The sequence below is a fragment of the Ptychodera flava genome, chromosome 9 (assembly GCF_041260155.1).
Source record: "Ptychodera flava strain L36383 chromosome 9, AS_Pfla_20210202, whole genome shotgun sequence".
In the NCBI taxonomy this organism is placed as follows: Eukaryota; Metazoa; Hemichordata; class Enteropneusta; family Ptychoderidae; genus Ptychodera; species Ptychodera flava.
Window position 1 is genome coordinate 39,948,962 of NC_091936.1, and position 11,101 is coordinate 39,960,062.

The 11,101-nt window shown below is 41.2% G+C and overlaps 1 protein-coding gene across 1 annotated transcript; it reads right to left on the reverse strand.

Moving 5' to 3' along the window:
• Positions 1 to 4,086: 4,086 nt before the first annotated feature.
• On the reverse strand, positions 4,087 to 7,384 carry LOC139140966 (uncharacterized). Its single transcript, XM_070710483.1, has one exon. The coding sequence runs from the start codon at positions 5,520 to 5,522 to the stop codon at positions 4,722 to 4,724; it is 801 nt and encodes a 266-aa protein (XP_070566584.1). The 5' UTR covers positions 5,523 to 7,384; the 3' UTR covers positions 4,087 to 4,721.
• Between the last annotated feature and the right edge of the window lie 3,717 nt (positions 7,385 to 11,101).

Below are 11,101 nucleotides of genomic sequence, written 5' to 3' on the forward strand. Positions count from 1 at the left end.
TGATTTTCTGGGAAAACGGTGATGTGTGTAAACGCTCACTCTCAAAATCTAAGCTTGTCTCTTGTCGCGACGATGACATCTGCAAAATGCTCCTTTTGTGTTTTCTTTTTGCTCACAAGGTCGATGGGAAAGGGATGTGAAAAGAGAGAAAAAAAATAAGAAAAGACCGGTTTCACAATGCAAGACAATGAAATATGCTACCCGGGGCAGTTAAATGAAACGTTATTGTAGTACAGATTGTGTCATGGATTGGTTACGTAAAGAGGGATGGTTCTGGTGGCACAGAAGATGAACTTAACGCTTCCTAGACACCTTCATATATTGAACTTTGTTATCTTCGTAGAGCTTCCAAGAATTCTCTTGCGAATATATAATTACTATCCCCACGTTTCAAAAACTTACGTTGGATCTCTTTTCTGCCTATAAAATATAAATGTGATATAAGTTGTATCTTAACTTTTTTAACGATGGGGAGAGGTCATTGCCCGTGCTTACGACGGCCTGATTCGGCGTCGAGCTTCTCTGTCCCGTCGTCGCATGATCCCACGATGCCGGCAATTGGCGTACTATTGCCTCGTTTGGGAGATGGTCCGAAGAAGGCCCATGGGAAAATCAGGAAGTTTAGATAGGCTACGTAACAATGAACTGGGTCACAGCTTGGTGGCGAGTAGATAGATTTCCACGAAAACCTCGCTCAGTTTCCGTCTATTTACCGCGGGCCGCGCCCCGGGGTAGGCTTGCGCGAGCACCGGCGTTGTTTGCTCGCTCCTTATTTTTAAGCACCATAAAACTTACTCTAGTGTCGTTTGTGTATGTTGGATGAGTCACTCTGCGTGTTAAAAGTTCTGAACAAACGACCGACACTCTTCGTTCTATTGCTAGTGTTTGCGAGCTATTTAACACGAGGATTGAATGACTTTCACCAAAATATAGCCTGGCTTAAACTGTTCAGTGTTATAGCGAAATTCTTGTAAGTTAAAAACGTTTTAAAAGTGCGCATTCACAAGTGGATGGGTCACCGACGAAGGTGCTTCAGTGCAATATGCCTAGGTACCGCGCAATATCTTAGTGTAGGCGAACAGAAAATTCTCATCTGTTGACAAGTTTATCGGCACAATAATGACAGCAAGTGGCAGACCCTTCATAGAGAGCGAAGCGGGGGTTAAATTTATGATGTTCGTTCAGTTGTTATCGAATAATGCATGTCATAGATGAATCTAGCGTCAGTCGGAAAGATAGCAACTTGTTTCGACGGTCACATGCCTTCCGCAAAGTTAACACTGGCATTCCGGCAACGTGTTGCCAATGATGGCACGTGCGCTGCTCGCGCAGTGCAAAGAAGTTCTCACAGTTGGCCAGTCGATCCAACAGAAGATATATGTTTTTTTCACTTTGTGAACCGCATATATTTGCCTTCAGCCGAAGACAGAACGATTCTGCCATTTTCTTTCTGATAAAATTTTATTCAGCAAATGATTTTCTCTTTCTTTGTAATCCCGAGGAACTATTGGGATGTCGTTGAAATGTCTTTTTACTCGACAACATGTGTGGAACCAAATCGCACTGAGTCTTTTTTCACGCAACTTCTATTCGTAAGAACTCCGTTGGGAGTTTGCAAACAACATACAGAACAGTTCTTTTGTCTTACTTAAACTTTCGGCTTCCTTTATGAAGGCACGGCGCAACTCTGCTGACCCACCTTGTAGATATTTTAAAGCAGCAAAGTGATTTTTGCCTAAAAGAAACTACATTTGACGGGTCGAGATCTTTCATGGGGGTCTCTGAACTGACAATCGGACACGAATGTTAAATGTTCATATATAACCATCAAAAGGTATCTGAATGGAACTTTGATTGGTTTTCAGGCGGAAATCGATAACAGCATTTTGATTTGTAATCACATCTTTTTTCGTGCGGATGCTTAATCAAGTGAAAACGAGCTTTGTGGTACTTGGCGATCAATATTTTGCACTCTGTTGTGGTGAAATGAAAACAAATACCGTCATGAGAAACGGACACGGGGGAGACATGTTCATTTCATAGTCGGGGGCGCAGGAGAGATGAAACGGGCAAGCTCTGGTGAAACGTTAGAGCAGGGGTAAACAAAACTGGCTGGCAGTCACATTTCTCTTGTGTCTGTTGGCCTGCCTGTGTTTCCCATGCGAAAAATGAGCTGACAGCCCGTCTGAATTGAAGTTTTACCAAAGTAAATTGATGCTGCTGCTTTGCTGTACCAAAATACTGACATCCGGACGAACTTTTTAATGCGAGCGTAGCATGAATGGGTACAATTTCCGAATTATAGAAAGAGTATTTCTTTTAGTATTTTAGTCCATCGAAATTAAGGTTTATTGCGTACATGCTGAATTTCGAGAACTATAGGATTATTTTAACGCCAAAAAACGAAATATTATATTTTATCGGTTTATTTCATTTCCTGCAAACTTTAATCTGACTGATCACAATCTTACTAAACCAGGCTCCAAAAATGGGACATATAGTGCTTCTTACTGAATCGAAGTCCTGTGTGCCATGTCTGTTATGGAGACGATTTTCAAGGTTCCTAAAATTGCGGTGGTGGCTTGGCGACACGCGCTTGTTTAACTGGATAACAATTTTTCTCGCTATATTTTTGGAGATTTACGAAGCATTTTAATTTCTAGTTTCACGTATTTTTAAGGTTTATAAACCAAGTAATCAGTTCTTTCAGAACAAATCTCGTGAAGTGTCATGTTGGCGAACCTTACTGGCGTTCAATGTAAACCACCAATTGACCTGTCCCCCAGCCGTACCGGCAGCACGATGACATTTCTGTCGGGAGCACGTCACGAATAGGGCTTTATTTTATTCAAACCGACTGGGTGATTCTGTGGACATCATTGGGCCAGAAGATCAAGTCGGCTGAGCACAGGCAGAAATGCAAAATATTGGCGAACAAAAGATAAATCACCGATTGCATTGAATCGGGTACCAGTACACGGTGGCTTTTTTCGTATTTATGGATATTGGTACCCAAATTGTCATTTAATTAGAGACATATTGGTCGACAAATACTGCCTGGGTGTTACTAAATACTGATCGCTTTATCACAGCTGCCGTTGTGAGCTATTGCCCAGACAAGTGAAGTGGTGAGGGGGCAGGCATCGCGATATGTTGTTCAGAATCCATGAAAAATGCCCTGAATTCGCAGGGCAGCTTTTTTTTTATTGTATATTTGCTGAAAACTCCCCCGGACTTCTCGTTTCGACGTTAGCGTGCGAGTCGTAACAATTTGCCGATCGTTTACAGGGGGAGTGATCAGCGGCAGTGTATCAACACTGACGACCACGGCACAAGCCGGCAATACCGCCATCGTCAATTGGCGAACAATGCCGTATGTTAATTGTCCCGCAATCACAAAATAAGAAAACACACTCGAGATGATTGATTGTATAATCGTATTTAAACGGCAATTTACAGCCTAGCCATAGAACAGTGAGGAGGCAACTCACTTTGCTAGAAGAGGGGCAAAAAAATAATAAAAAATGCAACAGCGCGCACGCTACAGTGATTAATTCTGTCCACGTTCGGCGGGCGCGTGAATGGCCGCGGACAACGACTTCACTCATTTACAACAGTGGTGTTAAGTGATATGTGTGCCTTGTTTTGTTGCATTTGATGGGCCCAGCGTTACATGTTTACTTGTGCTGCGCGCCAACGAGAGCGCTTCTCCAACATAGATGTTGTAGTTTTCCCATCGCATTGGTCACATGCAACACAGCTGAGAAAAGAGCAGTGTTTGCGGAGGCATGGCATAGGTCACCCGTTTCAATTTTAATAACATAACCCATAAATTTTGGGAGTCGAACTTTACTGTGTAACATCCATGCTCCGGAAATGATTTCTACACACGCAAACGTGTAACAACTTTCAACACTAAAGCTCTGGTATTACTGTATATTCAACATTAACTAAACAGGTAGGCCAGTCTCCCCCACCCCCCCCCCCCCCCCGGCTAGAAACGTTTCATTTCGGTAAATAGCATTCATTATTTCACTGAATAAATTAAAGGGTAATATTCGATAAACACACATCGACACGGTAAGATATATCTAAGTGCTCTTTAATGTTTTCCGTTTGTATTTATATGCCAGTACATTTTGACAATATTTCAATAAATATATTAAACATATCGATTTACTTGTAACCATAAAGTTTCGGCACAAAAAGTCGCAAATCACTTGACCTTTTTGTCTGTGTCTAGTTCGTCTGCGTAATTATCTGACATCAGTACTTCTCTCGTCCCCTCACAAGTAAGTCACAATGTCTTCAAAGTCAAATGCGCCAATGATTCGGACTTCTTCCGTTGTAGGCACACATTAAGCATTAGTTTTCAACTCAAAAGAGCGATATATAAAATCAATTCTATGTACAATATCTTCTCCCATTTTGTCATTCTTCTATCTGGGGTTTTCCGAGCTCCGCGGGTGTCTTTCACCTTGAATAAAGCTTTAAACTAACGGTGTTTTCAAAAAAGGTCGAATGTTTTACAAATCATGAAAAAATATATCTTACTGTTGACTGCTATCTTCGGGTCTTTCGGTTGTTTCGAACTTTTAATTAGATTGCGCCAAAGAGAGGCGTTCGCATACTAGTAATTACTGTATGTAGTATGTGGTTCTGATTTGTCAGTTTTTTAGTCATTCGCTTTAACATAATTTAGTTTTTCTCACTTAGTCTGTTTAACAGTTCATCAACGCTGACATGTCGGGACTTTGGAGAGAAGGTCCGGCATTTTCAGCATTGTCTTTCATGCTTTGATGAGCGAAGAGAGGCCTTCGGCTTTGTTTCAGTTTGACATCCTTGGCGTCCTTACCATTGACTATGTCCGTCATGAAGCCGATGTACACAATGGCGAGTCGTAGCGTCTCAATGCGGGACAGGCGCCGTTCGTAGGCAAACGTGGGCACCTTCTTGCGGAGCTCGTCGAAGCCTTCGTTGATGTTGAACATTCGCCGCCTCTCCCGGATGTTGGCTGCCTTCCTCTGCGAGACAGAGATGACACGCCTTCTCTTTGGCTTCGTCGTCTGCACTGGGTGATGGTAGTGAGGATGGTGGGGATGATGGTTGGGATGGTGTTGCGGGACTATGTCCATGAATGACGGCCTCGTCCCCATGAACCCCGCCGAATTCTGAATCATATTCATGTCCACTGACATTGCCTGCATCGGCATGGCGCCAAGAGCATGATCCGTCCCGGACCATGACGCCTGCAGGAGACCGGCGTCGATGCCCTGGTCTCGGAAAACCTGAAAGCACTCGGACTGTGATATCGTCGGCCCGTAGTTGTACTGGTTCTCGATTATTCCCTGTTCGGTGGCAAAGTTTATGTTGCTGGCAAAGTCGTGGGCAGGCGAATCGAAGTTCGTCAGAGTCGTCAAAGAGGAGGCCGATGAGATTGGCGATGCGCCGCCATTATTTGTACTCGGGCTGTCACACACCTGACTTTCGCTGTTCACTTCTGCAGTAGGAGATTCCATCATCCACTTCTCAAGCTAAACTTCTCAGCTGTGAAAAGTCCTGATTTTTTTCGCTCCCTGAAAACCACCTTACCAACTGCGTCTTCTCATGCACCTGGACCTGAGTGTCGACTGGCTTCACCTACAAAAGTGCTTACCGATGGGCGCCGGGAACGTCTTTATATTGGCATCCCTCGAGAAAGGAGAAAAAAGAACAGAGACTCGAGTCTATAATATGAATTCAACAGCGTATGGGTTTTGATTAACTTAATCAGTGATTGAAAGGCGACAGGGAGCGCTTAATACATTCGAACACCACGTCAGTATATGGCCGAACACAATGCGTCGCTATTTGGTTAACATTGCTCGGAAGCGACAAATGGCGTCACGTCCAAATGTTGACATCATTCACGCGAGTGGGTGTGCCCCAATCACCGATTGGCTGGCTGCTCTACCTGCCACGCGACGATCGTGCCGTATTTTCAGTCATGCAAAGTAGATTTAGGAATACACATCATCGCTTTAACTTGTCACGTGACACCCTTGCCATCATAGACCGTGAATGACTAACTCGCATGTCGGAGATCACAGAATTCTTGATTAAGAAAGGAGTTCGATTTTTTTTAATCACAATTTAAATTCACCCAGCGTGCGAAAAAAACTGCGAAGGGCTTTTGAATCAAGGAAACGAATCAACCAATCAGTGCTGAGGTTACAGATATGACAAGTTTGTAGTTTGATGAGCTATCTAAAGACAAACTCGAAGCGATTATTCAAATAGCATGTTTTGCAAATGTCAGGTTTTCCGTTGACTTTTCACATCATGGACGCACACGCATTTCACTGACGCATTTCACTGACGGACACGCATTCCACTGACGCACTTCATTGATAGACATGCATTTCACCGCGATCGGCATGATGTACCATTTGCCGAGGTCGACTTAATATGACATAATTTTTCGTCAACGGAAAGTAAAAGTTGTCGGGTCCAAAATGCTGTCGACCATGCTACAAATACGACGGCATACGGAAATAATAAGACTCGATTTTGAAACAAAACTGTTTATTACAAAAAATTAAAGCAAATTGTCTTTTAAGGCTCTGCAGTAAATTTTATCCTATGCTTTAATTCTTTAGTAAATATGACATCAGCACGTAGTTTGACCAGATGTTATTGTAAGTCAAATCAAATCAAATCAAACAAACAAATATAACTTAAAGGTAGGGGACTCGATCCCCAGGATCAAGTTTGTTCTAGTCTGTAAGAGGATTATGGAGGTGTGTCAGCCTTTTGTTTTCCGTTGAAATTGTAATCTGGTGGGTAAATTTCCTGCCAAGACAATCTGACGCCTGACAAAGGCCTTTAAACAAACAAATGAAGCAAATGAGTTGGTCCATTGATTGATAAGACAATTAACGGTGACAATTTGAAGACAATAAGTATCAACTTTACCCTTTCAAGTGTCGTTTGGTGTCTTGTATTCAGATAAAAAGATGAGCACATTACTCATTACTTTTTAATCAAAGTGTGAAAGTTTTCGATGACTGTTATAAAACTAGACGAGTCACTGAGTTTTCTTGTCAGTTCTTGTCCTTCCGTGCGTAAACCACACGCCAAATAGTAACCAGGTTAACATGACCCGCACTCTCGGTTGGCAAAGACGGAGAGGAAGAGAGACACACACACTGAGAAACTTTCAAATGGGGGGGGGGCAGGGGAGATAGTTGATGAGAAGGCTTTCTGTCATGAATCAGTAAGAGAAGTAATTCAATTCTTTGTTTTGCGTTCCCTCGTGTAGATTTTGGAAATTTTTTTCAGAAAAACAACACACGCGGTTGATTTGTAAAGAACTTTACCCACAGCTTTTCTGCCTACAACTCTTTGTTTGTAAGTTTTCTACGGTGTATTTAAGTGTCATATTGTAGTCTAACTTGTGAAGCGTGATTCTGAAACACTTAACTTTCAAAGTTTTTAATAGACTCAAAACAATATGTAATCATTGTGGTCTAATCTTATCATACATAACCCTAAGAAGACAGCAGTTCATGCAATGTGTTTACTCAATTGCACTGAGATGAGTTGTCTGCTGGGCAAAACTGAGCATCTGAGACTGAAAAGTAGTCAGCTGATAGATATCTTGCAATGAACACGATTGGAACTAATTTAGGATGATTGGATCTTCATATTTTTCAAACTTCTCAAACGTCTTAGGTGCCATATAGCTGAATGTTGCAATATTAAATTACTGATAAAAACAAGTATGTAACTTAAAAAGAAAAGCAGATGAGCTTACATTTGCAGATTAAACCGACACTACTTCACCATCCAATTATCCCAAATTAGTTCCAATCGTGTTAATGTTAAACAATCGGCAGTCAGCCATGGCTATACTGCTCGCCCTGTACTGCGACAAAACAACATGCAACACGATAAATGTGAGCAGGGAGAGAAGACGTATGAACAACAAACGTCCACATAGCCAATCTGTCAAAGTTGTACGCGAAGTTTGTGTCAGTAGCGCGTGACATCGCGAGAGAAATGATCAGTTGTACCCTGACAATGACCCTTTGAAAGATGAACTTCAAGCTAGGTTCGCTCCGAAAACCCGCTCCTGCCCGAAATGGAATTCTACAAATTTAATGCAGTTGAAAGACAACTAAACGTTTCACTCAGGCGTATGTTTAGCACTATACTGACTTAAAATGCAACATCGGATCCATTAGCTGAACAAGTGAACTGACGGCTGGCTTGAGTATTGCGCCATCTACGACCAACGCAGCTACTTCTGCAGCTGCAGACCTCACTATGATGGACATCTTGCAGTTAAATGAAATGTATGTAGGAATAACAGTTCTGAATACCTTATTTGTTTCCTTGAACGTCGAGTCTTCTTTTGCACCGCGACGTTCTCTCTGCCTCTTGTTTTAGGTGATTAAATGAGCAACCGTATGCTTAGGAGATTACCTCAATTAGCATCAAATCCTTCACCTTCAAGTTATCGGCGATTTGAAAGACCCTCTCTCAACCTTAGGCAGTCTCCTTGAAGTCAGCATCAAATTCACAGTCGAGTGATCGATTCTGAGAAACCTTAATTAAACAAATTTAATCTCCCACAATTATTGCTCAAATGTACAAGACGATATCATAACAGACGAAGATGTACGAAAGCAAGGGCACGTAAAGACCTGAGATAATAAAAAAGCGAGCGCTAAGACTCTCAGTAAAATTCTTGATGCATACGGATATAAACTCTTGTCATACCCTTCAGGTTTTATCTTCAGGTAGATCTTCACACTCTCAAATTTTTACAATATTTTATACTGTACCACTCATTGGGGCCCATTTTGAAGCTAATGGCGTAACTAAACTTCTACTGGCGTATTTTTGTGAAAATAGGAAATTTAATTTTACTCCCTAGAGTTAACACAGTGATGGTGGCCATCTTGAATTTCAAATACTAGTATCTGTAAATTTAAGATAATTTACATAGCACGAACATTTGCAAGGAAGCTTACAATATTTATTCTTGATTTTGAAAGATAATTAATTGTTGAATGTTTCACTGAAGAATGCTTGGGCGAAGTTTGCGACTTTCAATTTCGAGTTGCCAACTACATTTTGTTAATGCGACAGCTTTTTTCTGATGCCGCAGAAAATGAACGCTAAATGAACTCCGTATTTACCTTTGATCATATAACTTGTGTCTGATTCACTCTAACACTTCGCCGATAACTGTTTTCATTGCGGACCTGACTACAGGCTGGGAGAAGCAGCAAAATGCATGAGATCAAGTTAAGACACAAGCTGCAGAAGCTTCGCCAATTTTTGGAACGCGGCAATTGTATCTCGCTCAAACTGAATTGCTGAAAATCACAGCAATCATCAGGGATTCTGCACGTCAATTCTAGGAATGTAGTTCTATTACTCAAACCGTAACCAAATCTCTTTAAATGTCTTCTCAATTTCAAATGAAAATGTGTGTTGACGTCCTTTCCTATCATTCACATGTACAATTTAGGCTATTGAAAATAACCGTGGAACTCACTCGATTCAGCTGCATGTAAACAAAGCGTTATTCATTGAAAGATCTTGGCAGAGCTTTAAAGCCTAATTATTTGTGTGTATTTGCGTTTTACTCCAAAAATATTATCATCCAATCCATGGAAAGATGCACTCCCTTTATTAAGCTATATTGTCTTTAAAAATGTCACTATTTCATTTCTTGGTGAAATATTTGGTCGATTAAATCCAGGCGCTTATATTTTCGCGGTGGCCAAATTTGAGTTACGACTCGAAAATTGTATAGTCTGAGTTTATCCGATCTTTGAATAATGTTCTCTGGTTACACTTTGGTAAGCATTCTCCGGTATTTGCATTAAATATTAAACCATGTTACCAAAATGAAATGCAAAAAGATACAGCTCATTGGGCGTGAATTGAGCAAACACACAAATTACCACAAGTTTCGAAGCATGTGTACCCAAATTTAGCTCATTTGTAAGCCCAATTGTCATATTATGTACCGTGAAACTCTGAAATCTGATTTTGCGCGTAATTTGAGTTTGAATAAACTTTTACTTTGTTTCTTCGAATTACTTTCCCCTCTGCGACCGACTCATCGACTGCGACAATTGACACGTTCGATCATGGATGTAAAAAGTAGTCAATTTTTAACATCCATGGTTCGATTAACAAACGGTTCTACGTTAACAAGTACGCAATAATTACGTCATTCCTACGACTTTGAACACCTGTCCCGATTGTACCGTTCGCTAAATCCGAAATCAAAGCATTTCACAGGAGAAACTTTTGACCGTGACCCCTGCCCTGTCGATCATAATCCGTGGGGAATTTCCACAATTCAAACTCTCTCCATATCTCACCTCGTTAAAACCCCGGCATATGTTTCTGTACTAAAAGATGTTTAACGGTGATTAATTAAACAAAAACTATCCACAAAGAGTCAGCCATGGTAAAGCTAAACAAAAGGTAGTACGCATTCATTTAAGACAAAAAGATAATTAATGTATTCATGCGTTGAGGATGAAGGCAGAATATTGGTAATCGTTGTGGCGTCATACAGTCACAGTACCTCCACCAACAACTCCATTATTTGTGAAGAGACTGTGTTCCGCTTCATACTTTTGATCTCGCTTAGCTTTTATCCTCAGGCTGTGCTAAGGGGCCAAACTGCGTGATATCGCAATGCAGTGTGGGTAAAAAGTCGACTACTCACTTCAGTAACAGTTTGAGATAGTGATCTGATAAATACTTTCAACGCAAATGCTATTTCTTTCATTTTGTTTGTGAAACTAGCAAACCTCATGCATCTTTTCATCTTTTTAGGCATTTCTGGTTTTTTGACCATAGACCCTCGTTTTTCTCGAGGGTCTATGTTCTAACTTCTGTAATCTTATGTGTTTTACCTGTAAAAATCCGCCATTTTCAAAATGTGGTCGACCACCGGAGAATGTTATCTTTCACTAGGTGGCAAAACTGTTTTAAGTTACCGAGAATTATACGAAAACTTTTCACAGGGCGTGAACAGAGAGCTCTCATGCTATGGTCAGGAAAGCTACGTCAACATCAGATTCTCATT